We start from the raw sequence: 26218 nt of genomic DNA on the forward strand, positions 1-26218 counted from the left end.
CTCCGCCCGCCAGAGCCGCTCCCTCCCCCACCCTTCGACAGATGGAACAGTGCCACTGGGGCTTTCAGCCCTCCCTGCAGGGAAATATGGACGTGGGGTGTGAGGCTGGAAGGCTTGGTGGGCCTCCTCCACCCCTTCTCATCACCGGTGATGCATCCGTCCTCCCGCCAGCTCTGGGGGAGGGGCACTGGCACCCATCATCCCAGCTGAGGAAACCAAGGACCAGAAAGCCCAGAGCTCAAAGATCGCAAGCCCATGGCTCCCAAACCCACCAGCCCTGGGCCTCCCCTTCTCTAGGCTCTGACCCAGCCCATCCTCCTGGTTAAGCCTGCCCTCTTCTTTCCCACAAAGCATGCCCAGAGCCCAAGGCGGGAGGGCCAGGGAGACGGGACACAGGCCCTGAAGGGTGAGGAGGAAGAGACTCGTGCACAAGTGTTGTCTTTTATTTCCTTCCTCAGGCAGCTGCAGCTTCCCACCAACAACACCTCGAAGCGCAGGGTGGAGATGGAGGGGTGGGCATGGGGATGGCCCTCGGAGCTCCAGGGCCTGGGACTACCCTGAGAGGTGAGGGCTGCAGGAGGCTGGGAGGCTCCCGTGCTGGGTGGGGAAGGAGCCCACCCCCAGCGGTGACAGCAAATCACGGTGGCTACGTGGGCTCAGAGCTCGGCTGGGGGACAAAGGGGGAGAGACAGACACCAACCTCACGACTCAGCTGGCTGGGAGATGGGGGGCCACATGCCGACCCTGACCCCCGGCAGCACCCACAGCAAATACGTCTGCATCAAAGATTCTGCGTGTCGGGGCGGGGAGAAGGGTACCTCCGGGGGCTTAAATAAAGGGGCGGGGGCAAGGGATGCGGCGAGAACAGAGGGTGACCGTCTGGCCAGCAGGCCTGGCCTCAGGGGCCCCCGAAGCAGTGCTGAGCCTGCGCTGTGGCTTGCGAGACTCCTTGGTGGGGAGGAGGGAAGGTCTCGCAGCCAACGTCTCGGGCCCCACCTCTCTCTGGGCTCCTCGCCACCCTCTCGATCCTCACTGGAGGGCCAGGCTGGGGGAGAGCGGACGGGGCAGGGAGACGGGCGCCAGGGGGCCAGGCGGGCCTAGCGCAGGTCCTCCTCGTCGCCCTGGATCGTCTTCTTGATGCGCAGCAGCATGGTGGTGAGCCACTGGTCCAGCCGGGAGATGGCGTCGTACTCCTTCACCTGTGTGCGCCGGGGGACCGGTGTCAGGAGGGGCGGCCCACCCCGCGCCTGGCCTCGGCTCCCGCCCTGCCACCAATCCTAGCCCACGGTCTCTGTTCCCAAGATCCTCCAGGTGTATTCCTGTCAGCCTCAGTCCCCGAGGAGGAGCAAGGGGAGGCGTGGGCCCCGACCCAAGCCGGAGCGGCTCCCTTCTGTGTCTCTACTGGCCTGGGCGTGAGGCTTCCCTTGGGGGGAAGAAAGATTTTATAGCTGAAAAAAAAAAAAAGTCCAGTTTTCTTGTTTTACGGATGGGAAATTGAGGCCTGGAGACATAAGAAGCGGCGGGATGGACTGTCTGGGGTGGGATGGACCTGACGAGTTTGGTCTCTGTCATCATTCAGAGGCCTACGATGATGGGTGATGGCCTTGGTGATGGGTACCCAGGGAGAGACATGCTTGACAGATACAGTCTGGAGGACCTAATGTGGACCTGAGCTGGATGGAACTGAGTTCCAGAAAGCTCAGAACAGGGTAAGGAAAGGGAGAAACATCTCCGTGGGGCGGTTCTATCAGAGAAGCTGCTGGAAAGGGGGACCCTCCCAATGCTGTCTCTCCGGCACCCTTTGCTCCTCCTCCCTCCTGCTTTCGGGGAGGGGAGGGGGAATGATGCGACTCATTCCCTCCCTCCCTGCACATCCAGGATCACCCGAAGTGCCTGATGTGAGACATCCTTAACTGCTCCCCCAGGGGGACTCTGAGTGGTGCAAAGACCTTGGCCTTCAGGAGCAGACAGGTATGGGCTCCAATCCCAGCTCCGGCCCCGAGAGGCCTCAGTGCCATCATCTCTACAACGGGGAGAACACTCCCCACACCTCTTGGGGCGACCTGTGAGGATTCTGGAGCGACGGGAGAAAGGAATTCATAGCCAGGGGCCGGGGCTGGAGATAAAAAAGGGTGAAATTCATGGGACCACATCTGACAAGGGCGGCCACGCCTGCCAGCCACTCACCGCCTCGGTGTAGCTGTCCACGTTCTGTTCCTCGTGGGCTTCTAACAGTTTCTGCAAGAAAATGGCAGGCGGGGCTCAGGGGCCCAGGCTGGCCTAGGCCTGACCTGGATGAGATTCACACACACACTATCTGGGTGAGTGAAAGTCGGGGGGACTCCCATGCTGACAGGACGGAAGGGGCTGTGTTCCAACCCTGCCCTCCGCATCGGAAAGTCGCTAACACAGAACGTCACGCGTGCACGCGTGCCTGTGTGCGTGTGAGATCCCGCAGCCTCCCAGCTCTGCCCCCAGCTCCATCGCTGACTGAATCTCACTTGTCTCATCCAGAAACTGGAGACCCAAATGGCAGACCAGGGGGAAACAAAAGACCCTTGAAAAGTACTGTACAAATCTCGGTGATCGTGCTAACCGGAGCCAAGCCTCCAGATTCCCATCCACACGCCCTGCTCCAAGCGCAGACGCAGGAAAGGGGTGGCCTGAGCCCCCGGCACTCACTTTCATCAGCTTGCACTCCCGGGAGTCGGAGAATGCAGGGAATAGCTCCTCATACTTCTGGACAGCGAGCTGAGTGTCGGCGAGGGCGGAGGAGAGGAAGAAGGGCACAAGTTAGTAAAGAAGGGCCCTCGGAGCAGCTGGCCCGGCAGCCGAGGGGATCGGGGGCCGCTCTGGCCCCGAGTCAGCTGTCTGCACCCCACCCCCCCCCACCCCAGCCTCCAGTGACGCCGGGCTCTGTGCTTGGCGGCAGCTTCACGGAGCTGAGCTCAGTGCAAGCCTGGCCGCAGAGACAGCTGCAGGGGACGGGGGCGGCGGGGGCCTGGGGGAGGGAGGAGGGTTCCCCAGGCCGGTGCTCAGTGCCCCTCCTGCACCCGGTCCACCCAGGGTAGGGGCAATGGCAACAACTGCCTGGTACTGCCTCATAACAGCACATCCTATGTGTCAGGCCTGACGCCAGGCACTTCTCACGTTTAACCCTCACGAGGACCCGGGGAGGGTCAAACGATGGTGACCCTATTTTGAAAGCAGGAAACAGACCCAGAGACGGTAGTGAGCCGCTCAGGGCACAGGTATGCGTTGGGGATCTGAACTGGCCTGACCCCAAAGCCCAAGCTCTCACCTGCCCTGCCGGACCCCGGCAAAGGGAGCGAGAGTGGGGCTCAGACACACCATGTGGCTGAGGATGGGGCAGCTGGAGACCCCAAGAAATCCCAGACGCCAGCAGAACCCAACTCCTCTCCCTGGCCATTCCCCAACCCCTCACCCAGCCCTGACCCCTCTCTTGCTAAGAAGCCCTGAGAACAAGCGGAACTGGCATTTAGGCTCTGGTTCAAATCATGACACTGGGAGTCAGAAAGATCTGGAATCCTGGGGCTGCAGTTTACTAGCCACGTGCTTTGAACAAGGGACGCTGGTTTCAGCCTCAGTGTCTTCATCTGTAAAATGGGGCGACCATGGTATCAACCTCATGGGGTGCAGTAAGGACTCAAAAAGTGCTCTCACAAAAGAAAAAGCCTAGCACTGAGCAAGTCGGGAGTTGGAAACTCAAAGGCTACAGGGACTGAGCGAGTGAAATCAGGGATAGAAACAAGCATTTCCTGCCCAAAGGCCGAATGCCAGGGGCCAGACGTGAGTGAGAGGCTTACCCTCCGAAGGGGTTAAGAGGCGACTCGGCCTAGTGACAGACACTGTGCTCCAAGGGCAGTCACCCTGTGGGGGGTGGGGTAAGCTCTGGGTGGGCCCCTGGGCCTGGGCTCACCTTGGCATTGAGCATGTCGATGCAGAAGTGGCAGAGAGCCGCCTTGAAGAAGTAGTCCTTGGCGCTGTACTTGAGCAGCGGGCTGTCCATGGCGTTGGTCCCCACCTGCAGGCACGAGCAGGCGGGCAGCCAGAGGGCCAGGGTCACTGCCAGGCACTTGGGGGCCAGCTGGGAACCGGGTTTGTTCCCCAGTGGGGCCCTGTTAACCCAGGACCCCGAGGGCAGGGAGAAGAGAGACCAGCCCCGGGGAAGTCAGCAACCAGTCTGTGAGTGACCGAGGACCAGGGCATGGTGGGGAGTGGGGGTGTGGCCACAGGGCTGAGGCCAGGTGTCCGTGGGCTTCCCGAGGCGCCCGCGATGGTGGAGGGAGAGGCGGGCCTGCTGTCAGGCCCGACAGGAGGCTGGCACATCGGTGGGCAGAGGGGTGGCAGGCTGCGGGAACATGAGAGGCGGCGCCCGCCCCGCTCTCCTCCGAGGCCAGCTGCCTGCCTTTCTCCTGGCCAGGCTGAGCCCACCAGGGCGGCCGGGCCCCCCCAGCCCTCCCCGCCCAGCAGACACCCCCTCCTGGGCCCCTTCTAGCAGGCTCCTCCGCTGCCTCTGGCTACCCCGGGCCTCGCAGTTCTTTCCACTCTCTCCCTGACTCTGCTTCTTCAGAGCTGGCCTCACTCTGGGGCCGCCTGGGAAGGGCCTGTCTAGGAAGACGGCGGTGACAGGCGGTGACACCGCATGGGGTCGTGGGCGGAGAGAGTGTTCAGCCAGGCTGAGTACAGGGTGAGGGCGTGGGGATGACCGAGGGAAGTGCAGAGAATGGGGGGGGGGGGGGGGAGGGCGGGGCACTGGCAGGCAGGACGGGGCGCCGTGCTGCCCCCAAGGGCAGGGCTCGGAGCCCCGCCCGCCCCCACCTGCTCGTAGATGTCAATGGCCTTCTGATACTGCTCCAGCTGCGCCGCGTAACCGGCCACCTTCAGCAGACACTTGTTGGCAGAGCTGAATGGGGCAGAGAGAGGGGAGGGAGGTCGGTGGCAGCCGGGTCCAGGGCCCTCGCCGAGGGGCTGGGGCGGGCAGGAGGGGTACCTGTTGGACTCCTCGCCTTTGTAGTAGTCTGCAGACTGCTCGTAGTGGGCGATGGCCTGGGGAGACACGGGCGGTGGGGGGAGGGCGAGGGGCCAATGCAGGCTTCATCACCTTCGGGCGCCATACGGCCCGGGACTCACCGGAGCCCTTTACCCAGGCTCTGCCGGTGCCCCGTGCTCCTGTCCTGGTCTCAGAGGACTGGCCGAGGCAGCCCTCCCCGGCCACTGGCCGGGCCCCACCTGCCACTGACCTTCTCGATGTCCACCAGCTCCGTCTCGTAGATCTCAGCGATGGAGATGTGGTGCTTGGCCGCGATGGTGAACCGGCCCTGGGTGAGACGTGGGAAGGAGCCCTCAGTGACGAGGGGCGTCCTGAGTGCCCCACCCCAGCTCAACCACACCCCTCCGCGTCCCCGAAGCTGGATCTCAGCCCTCAGCCGCCCCTGGGAGGGGAGGTGCGCAGAAGAAGGCCCCAAGAGACAGAGGGGCACGGGGCTTAAAAGGGAGGCTCCAGCATGAGCGGCCTGGGTGACGGCGGGCACGGCCCTCCACATCCAGTCTCCATGCGGGCACAGGCAGATGGAGCAACGCCGAGGTACCGTTTGCACAGGGACTGGCCAGAAGCTCTGGCCAGAGGAGGCGTGTGACAGATGGTCCAGAGAGGCGGAGGACCAGCCCAGAGTCACCTGGTAGAGGCGCCCCGCTGCCTAAGAAACAGCCTCCCTCCCGGCCTCCCTGTCCCGTGCGGCCACACAGCCCTCCTCACAGGTCAACCCCTGCTCTCCAGCTTCCCCTGCAGGCGCCCAGGGCTTTCCCCAAGGATGCCTTCCAGCTCCCAGAGGGGCTGAGCACCTCCTACCTGCCTCCACCCAGTGGGGGTCCAGATGCCTGGCCCGCCACTCACACCCGGAGCCTGGTCCATGGCCGCCTCCTTGCTGAGGGCAGCAGGAAGGGGCAAGGCCCTGGGCTCAGCCAGGGCTAGTTTTGGGTCTCAGCGACTCCTGTCGGTAGGCGTGGGGCCCTGAGCGAGTCACGTCTCCTGTCTGGGACCCTCCTTCCTGTCAAACGGGATGACAGCAGTGCCCACCTCACGGGGCTGCTGCAGGGGAGACTAAACCACCCAGCTCGGAGCGTCTGCTTCAATGCACGGCGGCTGCCGCCACTGCTACGGCGACACCACTACAGCACAGCCCTGGACCCGGCCAGGGGCAGGGCCCAGGTTCCGGCCCAGGTTCCTGCTTGAGGGAGGGGTCTGACAGAGGTAGAGCGCGAAGGGGCAAAAAGTGGAGTCGACAGGCGCCAGGGCCTGGCTTCGGTCCACGGTCCTGGCTCCCTGGCCTCAGCCCAGCAGCCGCCTCCCTGGGCCTCACCTGTCCATGGGGATGCTCCCTGGGGCAGGGCAGGGGCTGAGCTGACTCTGGGCCCTGCCTACCCTCCCCGAATCAAACGGGACGCTGGCGGGGGGGAGGTCTGGGTAAGGGGAACGCGCCGGACACGCGAGGACCCCAACAGCAGTGACGTCTACGAGTGAGAACAATGACGGCCTGTGGGGGGCCAGAGGCAGGACCTGGGGAGGGGCCGTCAGCCCCTGTGACATGCTGGGAGCTGCCACCAGGAACCAGGCTGGTGAGGAGCTGCGTGAGGACCCAGGCAGCCCAGCCCGGCTCCGGTGACACCCCCCACCCTGCCAGTCTCCCGCCTGCTCTCAGGGCCAGAGGAGGAGAGGCGAAGCTGGGGCAATATGGTAGGACTTGCAACGGGGCAGACAGGACACGCAGTGACCCTTACCATGTCTGTGTATATCTCAATTGCTCTCATCAAGCAGTTAATGGCCTCTGGGGAGAGAAAAAGGAAGGCGGGGAGGAGAAATGAGAAGGTGAAGTCACTTCAGCAGAGGCCGAGGAGAGGAGGAAGGTGCAGGGCTGCACTGGGAGGGGCCAGGGCTACGCTCCTGAGCAGGGAGGGAAGGTGAGGGGACGCCGAGCCGCAGGAAACCTGGTCAGGCTAATTTATTCTGCTGACCGTGACTTGCCGGGCACATGCTTCCGGGGGAGCCCTGCTGATACAGCGGCCCTCTCCCTCGGGCCGCCACGATGCCACCACCTTCCCAGAAACCCCTGGGACAGGGCATAGCCAGCTGGCGGCCAGACTCCCGTGGGTGTTTTGGGCCAGACCTGCCAAGGCCCTGCCCCTGAGGATGAGCTGCTGGCAGAGGCGGCCAGGTCCCACCTGGGCTCTGCCACCCTTTCACGGTGGGACCCCGAACCAGCTGCATCCCCTGGCCTCCGTCTGCGGCAGGAGGCGGCTGGGTGCTGTGATGCTGAGGCCCCAGCGGTTGGGGTCCCCACTCTTCTGCCCACATCCCAGCCTGCAGCAGAGCCCTCTGCACCCTCCTCCGCCTGGCACTGCTGCCTGCTGGCTCCTCAAGCCACAGGTTTCACTGACAAAACACACACACTGGGATGGCACCTAGAGGAAGAATTGGGCACCTTTGTTGTACTACCTCTTGCAAGTTTTTAAATTTGGAAATTTGGGAAAGGCATTTTTTTTTTTTTTTGACAAGTTATTTGGAGGAGGGAGAGAAGCATGAGTGGGTGGCATTTTCTAGCAGATAGAGATGAGCTCTCGGGTGGATTTTTTTTTAACACCATTTTAATGCATCTCAGGAGGAAAGGGTGTTGGGGGAGATGGAGGGAGACGGACAGAGAGCCTGGACAGACCACAGCAGGTGGGCTCTGAGCTGGGGCAAGGTTGAAAATTCACCCCGCAGTCCGGCATTTGTAAGCCCCCTGGTCTGCCGCCAGGGTCTCCAAAGTCAGCAGGGCCCACTGGGCTGAGAGGCTGCAACGAAGCCGCAGGTGCGGTGTCTGCTCTCCAGGGGCTAACGGTCTCATCACGCAGGGAGACGTGTGACAGAGGCTCTTCGGCCCAGACCTGTGGCTGGCCCTTCAGGGAGTCCACAAGCACTCCCCCAACCACCAAATTTACAGGCCAAAAGGGGGTGTCTGTGAGCACTGCTCTGGGGGAGGGAGGATTGGTAGGTCGGGTCCAATTCTGAAAGGCCCCTCGGGACCCCTAAAAGATTCAGAGAGCGTACCCCACTGGGTCAAGGTTCTGAGGCTGATGGGGGAAGCCTGAGGCAGTAGGGAAGAGGGAAAGAAAGCAAAAAGGGGCAGAGAAGGAGAAAAGGGAGAGAACACCACAAACAAATACAGCCTGAAGCAGTGTTACTTTCACACACACACACACACGTTTTGTGACAGAGCATGTCTGGAAGTAACTGGCGAGCCGGCAGCCCAGTGGACGGAGGGTAAGGAGCCGAGGCAGGGCTGTCAGAGCGTGAGCCGTGCACACCCCACTCTGCTCCGTTCTCCACCCCAGGGGGGTGGATGCGGCCAGCAGGTCCCCCCTGCAAGCGACTCACAGGCGCCCTCTCCTGGAACGATGGGGCGCACAAGCAGGCACCTACAGGCAGAGGGGCAAAGGTTGCCCGGGTGAGGCTAGCAGCCCTGGAGGGGGAGAGGCCGGAAGCTCCCCTGGCAGGACGGGCTCTCCTGCAGCGGCCGCCCCGGGGCCTGCCGGCACTGGCCTGGAGTGTCGTCAGCAAGACGGCCCTTGCGGCGGCAGTAGGGGAAGAAGGCTCACCCACAGGCAGCAGCATGGATTCGCAAGGTTGAGTCCCCTCGCTCCAGGACAGCTGTCCCTGAAAGCGGCAGGCTGCCAGCTGCCACCCCAGCCAGAGCACTAGCGGATTAGCTGCTGACACACTGGCTACAACCAGCTTATCTCCGGTCACCAGGACCCCAGGGGCGCACAGCCCACGCACCCTGGCACACCTGCCCCCGACCAGCCACCTGCAGAAACCGGGAGCCAGAAAGGGGCTCTGAGAATGATCCAGCCCCAGAAGGTGGGCGGGGAGGGCTGAGGCCCAGAGAGGGGAAGGCGCTGGCTTAGGGAGACAGGTCTCCTCAGTACAAGGAAGCAAATCGCAGAACCCCACGAAGAAGTGGAATGGGTAGAAGGAAGACGCCACGTGTCTGGTACACAGCAGGTACCCAGTGAGGCTGGCAGTGAGGTTGGCGGAGCACACGGGGGACGGCAAGTGGGGGTCTGGCCACTGCCCTGCCCTGGGTGCACGTGTGCGCACACACGCACCCCCGGGCCCGGCTAGCAGGCGGGCAGGGTAAGAGGCCTCCCTGGCCTGAGTCTACCCACAGCGGCCGGCGGCGGCTGGGAACCAATGACAGCTGTGGTCACCACCTCCCCCCTCTGCCCTCAGCCACCAAGGGGGCGGCAGGCCACCCTCGGCCCACACTCAGGGCAGACTCGCAGAGGGAGAGCGGTGACAGGCGCCCAATCGCTTCCTTCCGCCCTGGCAGTCCCAGGCACAGGCTCAGCGGCCTGTCGGCGGTGGGGAGGGGGCGTTTCCAGGACTCCTGTACGAAGTGCTGGCACAGGCGAGGCCTGTGAGGCAGGCGAGCGGAGCAGCGAGGCCCCGGGAGCTGGCCACCTGCTCGGGGAAACCGGGCAGTGGTCCACATGGGCCCTCCGGCTCTGCTTCACGAGGCAAGCGGCGAGGGGTGGAGGCAGGGGGTGCCCAGGCCGGGCTGCCATCTGATGGGAGCCGAGGGCTGCCCCTTACTGGACGTTTATCACACGCCAGGGGCCGTGCTGGGCACGTCTGTGCTTTATCTCACGTGTGGTCTCTGCTCTACCAGACCAGGAAACGGAGACCCAAAAGATTAGGTGTCTCCCCGAGGTCACAGGGGAGCAGGCTGCCCCGGGCCTCAGAGACCACAGTGAGCCCCGCCCTCCTTGACTGGGGTGGGTAGTCGAGATGCGGTGCTGCCGGGACGCTGCCGCTCCAACACCGCTCCCGGCTCAGCACCAAGAGCCTGGAGCTCCAGCCAAGGCACCGCTCCTGGCTCTGCCCACACTAGGCTCTCCCCTGAGCCACAGTGCCTCCTGCTCCCTGAGAGCCACCGTCAGTACCAAATCCACCCCTTCCCACCCTCAGCATCCAGGGCAGAGAAGCAGGCTCGCTGATCTGATCCCTAGAGAAACCAAGTTGGCCTCTGACCCCCAAGATGGGCACGTCGCCACACCTAACCACTGCTGCCTTCCCACCGACGCCTCAGCCGCCCTCCACGCTTCCGGAGGCCAGGCACCGGGCCACACCCCCGACCCGGGCCCCAGCACCCCACACACACCCTGCAGACCATCGCCGCTCGCTGAAAAGGCTCAGGTCAAAAGCTGGGGAAGGACGCGACATCGCGGTGCCAGGTGGGGCCTGTCCCCCGGAAGCGCGGGGGCTTGCGTGAAGAGCAAGCGGCGCTGTGCACGTGCCATGAAGCCTGGCCTCAGCTCCCGCCCCAGACTTCAGTCCTTCCAGGCACTCTGGAGCAGCAGCTGAGCGTCACAGATGCTAGGGCAGCATCTGCAGGTCGACCAGTTCCCCAGAGAGAAGGCAGGCTGGGGGTGGGGGCCCTCTGCGGGGGACGCACAGACTTCCCTGGGTGATTTGAGCTGAAAACAAACCCAAGGTCACCCTGGGTCATCATCACATCACCACGTGGCCTGCTGTGGCCCAGCGCTGCCAGCCAGATGCACTTAGCTTTGTGCAGAGCGACGACGGCCCCCCCAGTCACAAGGCCTCCCCTTGGTTCTTGCTGAGCCTGAGCTCACATGTGTGAGACACCCGGCTGCACAGGAACCACCCGTCACGTCTGGGAACAGAGAACAGCTACTTGGTCCACACAGACGTCAAATCCTCCACTGGGAACTAGATGTCCCGATGGTGATAACGAATCCGCCACCAATTCCCCAGCGCTGGTGTGTGAACCAGTGCTCACAGATCCTTGGAGATACCCCCGGGCACTGGTGCCAAATGCCTTCTCTTGGGAAGGATAGGCCTTTATTCCAAGGTGATGCATCTCCTTTTTTTTTAAGAAAAAATTAATATTCGCGTATTTCCCATTCTCTTATGAGTGAATAGTGATAGTAGATGGTCATTTAAAAAAATGAGCTTGTTAAAATTAAAAGTTGGCAACCGATGTCTGGCACCATGATTAAAAAATAAAATTTCAGCTCCATGAAATCCAAAATTCTGGTACCCACTGGGTTGTGCTTCTACTTCAGGATGAGCCCAGGGGGACAGAAACAGTTTCCTCACAGTGAGTCAGTCCCAAACTGGGCTTCTGTCCCCAGCACGCTCTCATTTTAAGGAACTTGTTCTCTGCAGCTACGTCTCTGGGATCTGTTCTCTCTGACCCCATCCCCCCGCCCCCAGGGGGTAGGGAAGCCAGGTTAGGATAATTTCCGCTCCTTTTTCGGCAGCAACTCCTACCTGGCTGGTCTCTGCACCCCCTCCCACCCCCTCTCGCATGTTAATTCTGACAACAGAACAGATTTTCCTCTCTCCTTGGCATGTGGTGGGTCTGAAATGTAACTCCCACTCCCAAATGCTCCCAGGCTCCAGGAGGGGAGGGGCGCGATCAGCTGCAGGCACAGAGCAGAAGGGGAGGCGGAGGCTTGGAGCGGGAGGCCAACGCCAGCCGCCAGCCGGAAGGGAGCCAATTCTGAAGTTAGAGCGCCAGCGCCTCCCGGCCAGCCTATTGCCTACTATCTTGGGTCGGAAACCTGAGGCCTTCTCTGGGTCGGGGCTCAGCTGGCGCTCTGGGCTGCCAGCTCCAGCGGCCCACAGAGGCCCTCACCTTGGGGGTCGGCTTTCTTGAACGCGTTGCCAGCGTCCACGAAGCAAGCGGCCGCGTCGTGCTTGCTCTGGAGCTGCAGGTGCAGCTGAGCTGCCTGGCAGAAGGCGCTTCCGGCGGCTGGAACAGAAGAGGGGGTCCCGTCTCAGGGGCGGCTCCGCGCTGTAGGTCGCTCACACGGGGCCCGGGGAGGTGGTCGAGCTCTCCAGGTGCAGAAAGAGTCCCCGAGAGAGGAAGAGCCTGGCCGGGGTGAGCCGAGGTGCAGGCCTAGACCTCGGGCCTCCTGACCCCGGAGCTGCTGCCCCCACCCCAGGCCCAGGCAGCGTGCCGGCTGACCCGTGGGATGGGGCTGCTCGGGGGTGCTGGGCAAGAGAGTGGCGATGAGGATGCAGCTACCCCAGACCCCCCACTGCCTCTCCCCTTCCAAGCCTGACTTCTCCCCGCACGGCCCCCAGCCCTTCCAAACTCCCCGGCTCCCCTGCCTCTGTCCACATGCCGGTCCCTCGTCCGGAGTCACTGCATGTTGATGGCAAGGAGGCCTCACAAGGTCCACTCCCCCAGGGGCTTCACGGCCAGAAAGGGAAACAGGACGGAGATGCCACGAACTTGAGAGCATGGGGACCAATGCCCATGGGTGGAGGGAGGCGGAGACCACACCAGAAGCCCAGGCTGTCCCGTACTCAGCTGCGAACTGCCACCTTCCAGGCGCCCCAAGCCATCCTTTTCGCACGTCTCCGGCTCCTAATCTGACTTGTGGGAGACAGCGGGACCCCTCCTCCTCCAGGGGTAGGGGCTGTGCTAAGTGGGAGCGCCAATGGCCAACGCCAGCTCAGTCCTGAGGCCCCTGCCCTTCGTCCTCCTCCAGCTGAGTCCGAATCACAGAATTCCTGAGCTGGAAGAGGACAATCGGGCCTGGCCCCCATCCTGTCCCTTTAGAGCAGGAGGCTAGACAAAGCCACCCAGGTTTGCACTATGTATGATTTCTTTCTTGTTTTTAAGGGCTCCAAACTTGAGTGCAGAATTTCCAGAAAAGTAGCATCATTGGGGGAAAACTTAAAAAAAAAAAAAGGCCTACGACTTTTGTTTGAATATTTGGGGGAAGGAGGGAGGTGACAAATTCTGGGAGAAAAGCACCATCTATGCGATTGAAAAAGAAATACTCTTTCTCTAATGGTACTGTTACCTTAGGAGCATATAAAACTACACATAGGATCTGGCTCCAGGCACAATGCATGCTGTGAAAGCTTAGGAAAGAGCTCTTCGCATTTTCAGGACACCGAAAACATTCTCAGAAAACGGTAGTCCATTCTGCCCTGTGCCTCCACACCCTGCCTTCACAGCCCCATCCCAGGTTTCGTTTCCTTTGTAGTTGGAAAGTTCCTCCCTGGGTTTCAACACTGTCTTTGCTTGATCTTCTTGATCCAATCTTGCTGATGTTTGAAGCCATGTTATGAAGTCAGCCCCCAAAGGGCTCGAGGCTGGCTTTTTGAACATCTCTTCCAGGCCTGCAGGTAGCACCCAAACAGATCTTCGGCCCCTTGGACCTCCAGGAGCTCCTCCCTGGACTTTCCTGGCGGTCCAGTGGTTAAGACTCTGCGCTTCCACTGCAGGGGGCACAGGTTCAATCCCTGGTCTGGGAACTGAGATCCCGCATACCGCACGGTGCGGCCAAAAGATTAAAAGAAGAGCCCCTCCCTGCCCACCCACCTCTCCCTGGCGGACGCCGCCCAAGCGCCAGCCTCGCCAGGGTCTGACCATACCCCTCCTGGCCAAGTCAGAAGGGCCACTCCGTTCACCAACACAGCTGGTGAGAGTCTCAGGAGGCACGTGACCTGGGATGCCCTCTTCCGGAAAGAGGCCCTTCCAGTATTCTATGATACTGTCTGTGTGTGTGTCTTGCCCCAACCGGAGTGAGAGCACACAGATGGCTGGGGACCTTGTAAGTGCTCCTGCAGTCTGCCAGTCTGTTGACTGGAGTCCTCTAAGGGCTTCCCCTCCCACTCTAGAGGGAGGGGTGCTGCTAATAGGAGTGGGAAATGGAGCTCGCAGCTGCTACTGTGCCGTGCTGACTGCCCTGCGTGGGGACGGCTGATCTCCACGAACCCACACGACAGCCCCGCAGGGTCAGGACCGTTCCTGTCCCCGTTGCCGGGCTGAGGAGGAAACCTCCCTGGGGTCACGTGGCCAGCCTGAGCTGTGACACAGATCCAAGTCACTCTGGCTCCAAAGGTCAGGAAACCACATGGGGCAGGTTAAGCCCTCCAGCTCCAGAGTCAGAGTTCTGGTTTCTGAATTCTGCTTCAGTCACTCACTAGTCGTGGCGTGTTGGGCAAAGGGCTGGGCCAAGCCTCAGTTTCCAAATCTGTGAAATGGGGATGTTAATGGTACTGACCCTCATGGTGTTGCTGTGATGATTCAGTTAAATAATGCAAGCTTGGTGCTTAGGAGAGTGCTCAATAAATGGAGCCGTGATTCATGTTATTATTGGAACCACTTGAATGATCCCCAGCCCAGAATTCAGACTCTGATGGAAGTATTAGGGAACTGCTTCCAGAGAAACCTGAGATTCTTTCTTTCTTTTTTTTTTTTTAGTAGAAGTATAGGTGATTTACAATATTGTGTTAGTTTCAGGTGTACAACACCGTGATTCAATTTTACACATATATATTCTTTTTTCCGATTCTTTTCCATTATAGGTTATTACAAGAAATTGAATATAGTTCCCTGTGCTATACAGTAGGTCCTTGCTGGAAACCTGAAATTCTGAATTTAAGAAGAAACCCCTCAAAGAGCTCATCAATCTACATGGGTCTATCTGAATTCAATCATCTATTTATCCTTATCCTCGAAGTTCTCATTCCAAGGCCCTGTGACCCAAGTTGTAAAACAACCCCGCGGGCTCGGAACGACCAGATGCCAGGCCGGTGGGTTTGTAAAGCTGGAGACGGCATTGGTGGGGGAGCTGCAAGGCCAACGCCTCAGCCAGGCCTCTGGGACCAGAAGCTGAGGGAAAAACGGAGAAAGAGCCATGGAGGCGCTCTAGCAGGGATCACATACCACTCCAGTTTTTGGCCATCTTGAACATGTTTGCTGCTCTGGCGTAGATTTCACATGCTTCCTCTATTTTGGATGAGCCTCTGGGAAAAAGGAAAGGAAAAACAGGTAAGAAAAAGATCTAATCTGGTATCAAAGAGAAAGCAAGCCAGGACTTCCCTGGGGGTCTGGCGGTTAATTAAGACTGAGCTTCCAATACAGGGGGCACTGGCTCGACCCCTGGTCAGGGAACTAAGATCCCACATGCTGCACAGTGAGCCCCCCCCCCCAAAAAAGGGAAAAGCAAGCCTTCTGCCCCAGAGACAGTGGAGATATGCCCTCACATCTCCGCTGGATGGTGGCCCCAGCCCCAGCATGTCCCCATGAAGCCAGCTTCCCAAGTCCAGCTACAGCTCAGGCCTCTGCTCGAGCCCAAGGGAGACAGAGTCGGTGGCCCCCAGCCCCTCACGCAAAGGCTGGCTAGGCCCTCGCTGGGCAGGTCTGGGTTGGACCCTCACTGCAGGGGGGGGCCCTTCCCGACCACCCCCAGGAGCCCTGCCTCTGACAGTCTCCTCCACTTCCTGCTCAGATGCTCGGTGCTGACCACTGGATCCCAGGATCTCTGCAAATCCCTTTTCCCCACGAGACTGCAAAGCATTCTGGGGGAAGAGTCCATCCTTGCACACCTTGTCCTTTCCTCGAGGCCCTAACCCTGTCCCTTGCACACTGCAGCTGTCCAATGAAGACGTCTCAACCCTAAAAGCGTGTTGCTGCCAATTCACGACCAGGCAGATATATACTAATACAGACATATGAAGAAATACTGTTCTAAAATATGTACACCGAAAGTTCCCATTTGTGTTAAAACAAAACAGAAAAAGAGGGTGAGAACAGAAACATACATGTAAACATAGAAGGTTTCTGGAAAAATACACACACAAAAAATAGTTACAGTATTTTTCTCTAAGGTGGGGTCTGTAGAACTGGGTGCCAGGTGTGGGAGACAGACTCATATCCCTCGTTAGTACTGTCTGGATTTTAAAATCGTCTGCATATTTTACCTATTCGAGAAAAAAAAATATGTATGTATTTTAAATATTAGCATTTACATTGGGTTCTGTGATGCAGCAATGAATTACATTCCTAGCAATTTATCCTAAGAAACTAAGCAGAGGGACTTCCCTGGTGGCGCAGTGGTTAAGAATCCGCCTGCCAATGCAGGAGACACGGGTTCGAGCCCTGGTCTGGGAAGATCCCACATGCCGCGGAGCAACTAAGCCCGTGCGCCACAACTACTGAGCCTGCGTGTCTGGAGCCTGTGCTCCGCAACAGAGAAGCCACTGCAATGAGAAGCCCGCGCGCAGCAACGAAGACCCAACGCAGCCAAAAATAAAAAAATATAAACTACAAAAAAAAATTTAAAGAAAAGAAACTAAGCAGCGAAGCTACCAGGATGCTCAGCACAAGATTATTTAAAAAGGCAAAATAATGGGAATTCCCGGCGGCCCAGTGGTTAGGACTTGGCGCTTTCACTGCCGGGGCCCAGGGTCAACCCAGGTTGGGGAACTAAGATCCCGCAAGCTGTGAGGCTGCCCACCGGCCCCCCCCACCCCCCCCAAAAAATAAAGCCACACAAATAAATCATCTTCACTGTCCCAGCCCTCAGCCCTGTGTCATCCGGCCCTGGACCCTCGCCGACACCAGCCACAGAGGGCGAGGGCCTCCGACCTAATTCTGGACACAGTATGGGGAGCACCCCTGCCCTCTGCACTGCTGGTGCGGTAGGGCCAGCTTGCCCATGCTTTGGATGCACATCAGATGTTTGTTATAATAATCAAACCAGAGCCCCGGAGCCACCCTCCCTGGAGATCTCACTCAGCAGGTCTGGGTGGGGCCTGCAATCAAGATTTGTAACAATGGCCTCAGATGATTCAGATGATCAGGCGAGTCCGGGAGGGAAAAAGCTGACCTAGACTGACCTCTTGGGAAGCAGCCACCAGTGACTTGTCCCATGTCAGGTAACGTCGGAAGGCAATACCCCCAGGGTGGGCTGGCAGGGTGGCTGGGACTGGAATCCTGGCTTCCTGAATCCAAATCGCACCAGGTAAGCTTCTTCTTCAGATGAGAAGTCTCCCCTCTGCCTTCTGGGGCTGTGCTGACACTCTGCACCCACCCTCTGCTGTCCCCAGGAAGCAGCCCTGAGGGATGTGGTGACGCACACCTCCCACGCTCACCCTGCTGGGTTCCCCCATCTTCCCACCACAGCTGCACAAGACGCCTTGGGCCTGGGGCCCCTGTTTGGAGCGACTTCCTCAGAAAACACTCCCGGCCCTGGAGAGGTGAGGAACTTTCACAAGCTTTGGGCAGAAGAGATTTCAGAAGGGTCCCTGGGGGCCAGGCTACAAAACCCCCTGGGGGATCTTCTCTGGAAGGTTCTCTGAAAGGAGCCAAGTGCATTCACAGGCCGCAACCACAGATCTGCCCACCCCATGGATCCCCTAGCGCATCCTTCCCTTCCTTGTGGGTGCAATTAAATCCTCTCCAGACCCAGACATTCTCTGAAAAAGCTCAGGCTCCCGGAGCAGCAGAAATGGCCCGTCCCACCACGGAGAGGCCCAAAGCCGGGTGATAACAATGAGCAGAGTCAGCCTCAGCTGGCTTGTCGCAGCTCAGCTGGACGGGGCGGGCTCAGAACACAAGGCCTGTCAGCTGCTGGGCTGAAATTCTATGATCCCAGACTAAGCTGGGCCAACCCCGTGCTGGCTCACTGATTCTAACTGCGGGTGGAAAAGCCAGAGGGATTAACATCTGCTCAGGCCTCCAGGCCTGCCTCCTCCTTCCCCTCAAAGCTTGGGTCCGGGCCACTCCCATGACCAGGCGATGACAGGAGAATCTCTGGAGCTCCAGCCTCTTGCTTTAGAGATGGAAGTGGAGTCATCAAAGGGGAAAGTAATATGACTCGGGTCCCTGGCAGATCCTGAAGGAGAAGCCATTCATATAGCTATTTATTCAACTGGGGAGCAAATATCTGAGCATTTATTATGTGCCAGGCACTGCAGATAACAGCAGCAAACAAAGGAGAAAGATCTGACCCTCAGTAAACAGGACATCAGCAAGACAACTGCAGAGGGACTGGGGGACGAGGGGCTTCTTTGAATGGGCAGGTCAGGGAAAGCTGCTGTGACTATGTGAGATTTAAGCTTAGTCCCCAAAGATGACTAAGGAGCCATCCATGTGAAGAGGGAAGCACATTCCAGGCAGCAGTCACAGCATGTGCAAAGGCCCTGAGACAGAAACAAACTTGGCCAGTTCAAGGAAGAGAAGGGGACCAGGATGACTATGGTCCAGGGAGTGGCAGGCACTGAGGCTGGAGAGGTGGACGGGGGACCCCATGCTGGAAGCCAGGAGAAGGGTTTAGGCCCTATAATAAGGAGCGTTCTGGCAAGGAAAGAATGGGCAGAAGGAAGAAGAGCCCAGCTCCTCTGCTTTTCCAAGCTGTCTCCCCATGTGATAAATCTGCATGGTTTACTACAGGACTTCTCTCCTTGGTCAGGTCACTTCATGTCACTTATCTAAGAGTGGCCTCCCCGACAAACTTGCTGAGGGAAAGAAACCAGGCCTCCCTCGGACCCCTGCACAAGGGCCAGAGGGGCTAGCTGGCCCTGCATCTTCTGAAGAGCCCAGGTGGCAGCGCCTGTGACAGCTGACTGTCCCTCCCCCCACTCATCCCCCCAAGCTGCCTCTGCTCTGCCCTTCCCATCACACGGCTCCGAGCCACACCGGGAATAGAGGGAACTGGTTTGGGCCGGGCTGATGCAGGGCTGTCTATAATTACCCGACGCAGCTTTGCTCCCTCCCCCGCCCCGCAAGGCGGAGGAAGCAGGCTCAGGTCTCCCAGGCACAGCCACCATCCTCCAGCGGCTGCCATACGGAGGGAAGGGTGCGGTGCCAGGCACGCACAGATAGCCCGGTGGGACCTGGGCCAGGGGGTCAGCAGGGCAGAGTCTCAGCCTCCCTCCTTCCTTTCTCCATCCCCTGGGCACTTCCCGGCTCCCAGAAACAAGCCACCCACCCAACCTGCAGTCTCCTGAGGGCCTCAGAAGGCAAGGCAGGTGGAGTAACTCCCACGTTAGGTCCCCGACACTCCCTAAACCCCTGTCCTTCTGCGGTGCCATTAGACACCTGCCCTCAGCCCCCTCCTCGGCCTGAAGGTCCCCGCCCTGATTCTCCGTCCGCGCCCTGGGTGGGGAAGAACGGACCCAAGGGCCGGTCCGGGCCCCCACCTCCTCTCCTTTGCTGTGCATCCTCATGACTCGTTATAGTGGCCTGCCAGGTGCCACCTGAAGCAGCACAGAGATCCCCACAGTCACCCTCTAGGTATGACCCTGGCTGACAGAGGAGGAAGCTGGGCTCACAGTGGTGAGGGGCTGGCCCAAGCCGACGCTGCCAGGAAGCGGCCGGGCCGGGAAACCTGCCCTGCCTCTTGCTCACCCTGTGGTCCAGGAAGCTTCCTTCCCTGTGTCCGAGAGTCTTCTGGAAAAGGAGGGGGCGCACAAGGTCCCTGCCTGCTCCGGCCTCTCCTGTCAATGAAACAGCCAGCGCTGCTCAGGTTTCCCTCATCTGAGGAGAAAATGCTGCTCTCAGCTGGGGGCAGCCTGAGCAGCCTGGAGGCCCGGAGGGAGCCATTAAGCCAGCCCCCCGCTGAGCCCTAGCCCGCCTCACGGAGGGGCAGGCTGAAGGTACATCAGAAAACAGAGAGGCCCCCGGCGCCGGGAGCAGCAGCCCCCCAGCCTCGCCCCTCTGCTGACAGAGCCACAGCCGCGGGGTCTCTGGGCATCTCTCGGCCTCTCCTCCTGCATCGCCCACCAGCGCTAAGCCCCTCGCTGCCCCTCTGGCTCTGCGGTGCATCGAGCTCCCGTAGGGCCCCAGGAACGACGGAAGAATCCAGTGTTACACACTAACTGCCCAGCTCTGAAATGCCTGGACGGGCAATGGGGAGAGAGAGAACGCACTTGGGGGCCGAGAGACCTGGGCTGGAGTCAGCCTCGGGCACTTTGCTAGCTGTGCGGCCTTGGGCTAGTCATCCCTGAGCCTTGGTTTCTTTATCTGTAACACAGAGACAACGAGCCTGACCTGGGAGGCATCTCATGAGGGTCAGAAGCCACAGTACCTGGCACACGGCACAGAGCGCGGTCCGGAGCAGGCGCTCCAACAGCTGCTATTATACGACGGAGGAGAAATACACCCCAAGGGCCGCCGGCCACCCGGCAACGGGAATTCTAGAGTCGCTCGGGGTGGGTGGAAAAATCGAGGACCACAGTCAGGCAGGCCTGGATTCCAGTGCTGGCTCGTGGCGCCCCAGCCTCTGCTTCCTCAGCTGTAAGTGGGGATGAGACGCCGCAGCCGGCAGGCCTGCTGGAGGCACGAGGAACACCCCGTCCCCGCAGGCAGCAGCCAGGAGAGCGCCTGCCACAGAGCAGGTGCTGAGCCAACGAGAGCATCACTCACTCGCTTCAGGTTGGCGGAGAGAGCGGGTTCTGGAAGTGTTCTCCTTTCGCATCTCAGCGTGGGCTTCATCGCCTGACCTCCAGATTAGCTAAATGGCGCCCCTCCCCTGGCTTCCACAGAGCGGGGGGCCTCCCACCTACCCTAGCCCCTGCACACCACACGGATGGGGCTGGTTCCGGGGCCATCGCCCTCCTGCCCGTGAGCTCAAGGGCAGCGGCCACGCCTGCCACACGGCCCAGCAGGCCTTCCCGTGGTTCTTACACGGATGCCCTCTGCAACCCAACAGGATTCCTTCATCCCAGCCAGAGCACCCAATGGTTCCTATTCTTAAAAGATGTTTCGGAAAGACCCTTGCCTCTCAGTAGCCCCACTCCAAACAGGAGTGTCAAAACCTCTGTGTGAGCAGACAGCAGGGTCCCATCCATCAAGAGAGGCAGAACCCTCGGACTGCGGCGAAATGACGGCCGGCTTCCTTGGAAGCCTTGTGTCCCCTCAGGAAAGCCTCGACTCTGAGCCCGGGCAAGAGAGGCTGAGTTTTAAGCTGTGGATCTTGGCAGCTGGCAGGGGACAGTGAGTGACCTCGGTGCCCAGCTCACCGACATCCCGGGGTCCTGCGTGCTCTACAGGTGGAGGGTGGTCTGGAAGCCGGCACTCCTCAGCCAAGGGCCTGGGGGGGGGTCCTGGATGGGGGACACCTACCCGGAGGACCTTGGCCGCAATCTCTGCCTCAGGAAAGCCAGCCTCCAGGGCTCCCAGGGGTTGCTGGTGCCCAAGAGCGGTTCAAGCAGGAACTGTGTCAACATTTGATCTGCAGGCTGCTGTCTGTGCACAGAAAGCACCCTGTTATCTCTAGTTCTCCAGCGCCTCGGGCTCAACTTCCCATCACAATACCTAATACTAATACTGTTGATAACAATAAGCACTTAATAAGCACTCACCAGGGTCAGGCACTGTGCTCTCAGCGCTTCACATGCATAACCTCATTCTCTCCTTAGGACAATCCTACGAAGTAGGTATTACTAAGATCTTCAGTTCACAGAAGAAGAAACTTGCTAAACACACTGGTATCTGAGTGGAAAGAAGTTTTTATTTTGGATTTGGGGGAAGGGGTCACGGGGAGATGTTCGGGACGAGGAAAAGCACGGGGAACAGAACCACTGTTTGGAACCTGCGCCATCCCGAAGGGGCACAGCAAGAAGTCTGGATCCATCGGGAGACAGGGAGCAGGAAGGAAGAAAGAGCGCATCTTGCATCTCCCCTCTCCTTTTCCACAACTGCATCGTCTTTGGGAAATCGCCACCTTTCTGCTTCCAGAGCAGAAGTCTGGGCTGCTCTCCCATCTCCTGAGCCCTGGCTGGGGAGCCGAGGAGGGGAGGGAAGGTACAGAAGCAGCTTGGATCTGCGAGCCGGCTGGTACAGCCTCCCTCCCAGGCTGCTGGTGCACCAAAGCCCCCTAGTGTCTGGCAGCCCAGAAACAACGAAGAGCAAAGAAGGCCTTAACATCCAAGGTGACGGGGCTGCCCCCGATCCCAGGCGGGAGCAGCCCTACTTGGCCCTTCTGACATGAGCAGAGACCTCTCAGTTTGGGCTGCTGTCATCGCTGAGGTTCCTGAAAGGGGAAGGAGGAGCAAGAGGGACAAGCTGAGCCCCGACAGTCCCTCCTCCAGTCCTCAGAAGCCACAGAGGGTTGTGAAACGCTGAACCCCGGGAACCCCGGCAACCCCGGCTCCAGAGGGAAGGTGTCAGGAGTGGTTCCCGCCCATGAGGCAAGTCCTCTCGGGCTGGCCCCTCCGGCAGACAGGCTCTGGTCAGGCGGGTCTCGGTCTCCGTCTGCATCCCTGTCCTGTGCGCTAGCCTTGCACCATGGCAACCGCTCTTGGAGCTGAAGGGTCTGGGATGAATACACCTGCTCTTTCTTTCAGACGTTTGGAGAAAACTGCCACATGGGTGGGGAAGATGGGAGAATCAGAGGAAGGAAGCTCCCTAAGACGCCTAGTTAGTTTGCCAACATCCTCCCTAAACGGAGTGTCCAGAAACGGGCCCGAGCATCAAGGAGAAACTTCGTGTGGCAGCAAGAGGGCTTTGGGATCAGACAGGCCTGTGTGTGAACACGATCTCCCACTCACCAGAGGACTGGGCAAATATATCAACATCTCTAAGCCCCCATTTGTCCACCTCCACAGGGATGTCGTGAGGACTACATGTGAGGACGCAGGTAAAGCGCCTGGCCCAGGCCGGACTCAGAGTCAGAATGAGCACTTAATAAACGTTATCAGCTAGTATTACTGTCACTGTCTTCACTCTTCCCAACACCAGCTGCTGCAGTCCTTTCTAAAAGGCAAATGGGAACCCTCCAGCAGTGGCCCTACTATGGATTGAATGCTTGGGTCCCCCACCAAAATTCATGTGTTGAAACCTTAACCTCCAAGGTGATGGTATGAGGGCCTTTGTGAGGTGATTAGGTCATGAAGGTGGAGCCCTCATGATTGGAACTAGTGCCCTTATAAAAGAGACCCCAGAGAACTAGTTCACCCCTTCCACCGCCCCTTCCACAACGTGAGAACACAGTGAAACCATAGCTGTCTATGAGGAAGCAGGTCCTCATCAGACACCAAATCTGTCGGCACCATAATCTTGAACTTCTCAGCCTCCAGAACCGTGAGAAATAAATTTCTGTTGGTTATCAGCCACCGAGCCTATGGTATTTTGTTACAGCAGCCCGAACAGGCTAAGACAGGCCCCCGTTAAAATCTTCAGTACTCTCCAACACCTCCTCAAATCCAAGCCCTTTCTCAGAAGACCCTCCAGGACTGGGCCTGGTTCTTGTTCAGTCTCACCCCCTTCTGCCCATTCTACCTTTATGGGCTGACACGGAACCCCCTGCGTTAAACCTTCATCTGGGCCTTGCTCAGACTGTCTCCTCTGCCTGGAGCAGTGCTCCCCCGCCAGAGGGTCCCCGGAACTCCTGCTCATCCTTCCAGATGGAGCTCTCTCTCCTCTGCGGAGCCGCCCCTGTTCCCTTTAGATCTCAGTTCCCCATCATTTCGGGCAGAACCTCCCCTCACACTAGACCTCTGTTCACACAATTCCCTCTGCCTAGAACACCTTCCCCAGCCCCCACTCCCTTAGCACGACCTACGGTTCCTTGGGGCCCAGCTCACACCTCACCAGAACCTTCCTTCAGTTCATGCAGCTTCCTCTCAGGTCAGGCACCTCCCACAAACAACAGAATCTAGCCCTTAGTCACATTTGACAATTTTGCTTTAATAGTGTTTTAGCAAGCGTTCATCTTGCCTTCCCAACCAGGTGAAAGGTGTTTCAGGGTCTCACTCAGCTGCTCCCTCCAAGCACGGCCCAACAGTACACTAACCCCCAGTCCAAAGGGACCAGACACCAAAAGCCACCCAGGGAAACCATTACCGAAAACTGAGCTCTTAGCCCCACCCCAGAACACTGCACTTGAATTTCTCCCCTTGTGAAGGAAGCAGAAACACACATACCCTCTCCCCACTCTTAGCCTCTAAAATAAAACATTTCTCACCTAATCAATACAGGCCATCAGCCCCGGATGTTTCTCCACACCAGGCAATTCTCAGCCAGGTTACTCAAGTTCTTTCACTAAACATAATCCACCCTCAAATAACAACGAGCGGCTCCCATCTCCTTTCCCGGGAAGAACCCTCCCCTACTTCATTTCTTACCAAGCTCTTAACACCATCTCTCCCAATCCCTGGTCCTCCCCGCAAGCCCCTTCTCCAGCCTTCTGGACGACTCTCCCAGCCTCACAGCGCTCCCCAACCTCTGCCTGTCTCTGCTGCCAGGCTCCACGCGGCCCCCTCCTCACGGTTCCTCCTAACTCACTACAAACTCACCCGGCCCACTGCAGCTCTCCTCCCAGGCCCATGAGCAACACAACCCTCCTCAGTCCTCCGCGGCCTTCTTTTCCCTCCACCCGGGGCCTCAAGCCCCCTCCCCTCAGCCTATTAAGTCCCCATGGCCCGGAGTTCCTTTCCTAACCTCTTTCAGCTCCTCTCTCATCACACTGTTTCTCCCTGCTCTGACCCCCCATCCCCACTTCTCCCATCAGACCCCCACCTTGATGCCCACCAGCCCTGTACAGGCGCCACATCTGTTTCCTTCCTGGAAGTAACACTGATGGCAGCTAGCACTCTCAGAGTGATAACCACATCCCAGGCTCAATTCTAAGCACTTTACTTACATTCTTATTCAATACTAGCAACAAACACCTGAGATAGGTTTCACTAAGCCCCCCTGTAACAGAGAAATTAAACAGCTTACCCAAGGTCATGAAATGGCAGAGACCACTTCAAACCAGGGCTTTTGACACTCCGAAGCCACTAAAATTCCTCAAAGGACGGCCATCCAAACAACTTTTACGAGCCAACGTGAACTTTATGTGAAACGTCTGCCACACTGCAGGTGTCGGTTCTGTCTCCCAGACCCCTTCAGCGGTATCCTGGGCACGCCACTCTCATACTACTCACAATGCCCACCCAATCCTTACTCAAGGATCACACAGCAGGTCTTCGGCCCCTTTTGGTTTTCTCATCTCCCTCATCTCTCCCTTTTATCCCTCCAGTTCCTAAATCAAGCCTCACCCCACCTTAGTCTCCAGCCTCCCAGTCCAGGCTTCTTCAGAAGCCGTAACTCCATCACCCCAGGGATTCCTCTGCTCAGATCTCACTCTGGTGTCAGATCCCCTTACACTACTCACCCGTGACCAAGGCCATACTCATCCCAGACACCTCACACATCTCAGACTTGGGCTCATCACTCCCAGGATCACCTTAGCCCTGAGCCCTGAGCCTGCGTTCACACAAATCCACCGCCCCAGGCCTTGGAAAGGTGAAGCGTTCGGGCAGGGGTCCTCAGTCCCAGAGACCCAAGACGCCCGTCTGGGATCCTTCAAATAGGTTCTCCTAGAGCTCCAAAAGGCTTCTTGACCTGGTTGCCCTCCCAGGCTCCCTCAGTCCCCGCAGGCCAGGTCCCCTTCAAGGTCTGAGACCATATTCCCTCGGCCCAGGTTCTCCTCCAGCCCCTTGGCCCATCTTCAGCCTGGGTCCCCTTCCTGCCTCCAGATGGTGTCGCCTCGGCCTGGGTGTCCTCAGCCCAGGGCCCTTCTACCATCTCGGACAGACTCTCCTCAAACTATTCTGCCAATGCCACAACCCGGGCACCCTGGCCCTTGGCCGGTGTCACCTCTGCTGCCTTAGACCATGTCACATGATCCTGCAACCTTCCCACCCACCCCCCGTCCTCTAGGCTCGAGCCCTTCGTCTCTATCGCCGCCCGAGTCTACGACTCCTCTGTCCTCCCAGTCTAGGTCTCGGCCGGACCCCTCGGCGCGGTTCTTACCCAAAGAGGCCCGAGAAGAAGGACTGTGAGTTCTTCACTTTGCGCTCCGCCTCGGCCAGCAGCGCCATCGCCTCCGCTTCCTTCCCGGAGTTGTCCATGGCGGCCGCAAAGGTACTTATCAAACCGCCCGGGCCCTCGGAGGACTCAGCTGCGGCCGGGCCGCGGTACACAGCTCAGGAGAGCTTAGTGGTCTGCGTTGACGTCGCACCGGCGCGCGCCTCCTGCGGCCCAGAACCACGTGATTCGCACTGGCCAACCAGCGGCGTCGTAGCGCGGCGCGCGCCCCGTCGGCCACGCCCTCACCAGCCGCCGCACGCCGCCCCGTGACTCACAGCCTCCAATTGGCGACCCGATGCTTTAACGCATGCGTATGCATCCGCGTACGGCACCCTACTCTCTTCCTGGTGCTACCGGGCCAGACCACGTGACCCCGCATAAGCCAGTCGTAGTCCTCACCGCCAAGGACCCGCCTTGAGGTGCTACCTTTCTGGATCCTCCTCCACCAATCAACATCAGCCCTTGGCCCCGTCTCACTTCCCGGCGGAATTTCGACCATAGTCAGCTGACCATTGATCCTC

General features: G+C 59.2%; 1 protein-coding gene across 3 annotated transcripts; it reads right to left on the bottom strand.

The window, feature by feature from the left end:
• Window positions 1-427: 427 nt before the first annotated feature.
• Window positions 428-25877, bottom strand: NAPA (NSF attachment protein alpha). 3 transcript variants are annotated; one of them, XM_082368560.1, is made up of 11 exons: window positions 25641-25877; window positions 14781-14860; window positions 11727-11843; window positions 6802-6848; window positions 5265-5342; window positions 5015-5070; window positions 4843-4927; window positions 3941-4045; window positions 2683-2751; window positions 2188-2238; window positions 428-1199 (listed from the first exon to the last, which is right to left on the bottom strand). In XM_082368560.1, the coding sequence occupies exons 1-11, from the start codon at window positions 25736-25738 to the stop codon at window positions 1098-1100; spliced, it is 888 nt and encodes a 295-aa protein (XP_082224686.1). In that variant the 5' UTR covers window positions 25739-25877; the 3' UTR covers window positions 428-1097. The 3 variants fall into 3 exon arrangements, with proteins under 3 accessions (XP_082224686.1, XP_082224688.1, XP_082224687.1); XM_082368562.1 differs by lacking the exon at window positions 25641-25877 and adding an exon at window positions 15709-15794; XM_082368561.1 differs by lacking the exon at window positions 428-1199 and adding an exon at window positions 1207-1448.
• Between the last annotated feature and the right edge of the window lie 341 nt (window positions 25878-26218).

This window comes from Balaenoptera borealis (assembly GCF_965194805.1).
Source record: "Balaenoptera borealis genome assembly, chromosome: 19".
In the NCBI taxonomy this organism is placed as follows: domain Eukaryota; kingdom Metazoa; phylum Chordata; class Mammalia; order Artiodactyla; family Balaenopteridae; genus Balaenoptera; species Balaenoptera borealis.

Bases quoted from the DNA above. Each gene is read 5' to 3' on its own strand.
- NAPA (XM_082368560.1), bottom strand. From the start codon at position 25,738: ATGGACAACTCCGGGAAGGAAGCGGAGGCGATGGCGCTGCTGGCCGAG. The intron at 4,928-5,014 runs GTACCCCTCCTG...TGCCCCATTCAG, and splicing joins AAAGGCGAGGAGTCCAACAG to CTCTGCCAACAAGTGTCTGC. The intron at 2,752-3,940 runs GTGAGCCCAGGC...GCCGACACTCAG, and splicing joins TCGACATGCTCAATGCCAAG to CTCGCTGTCCAGAAGTATGA.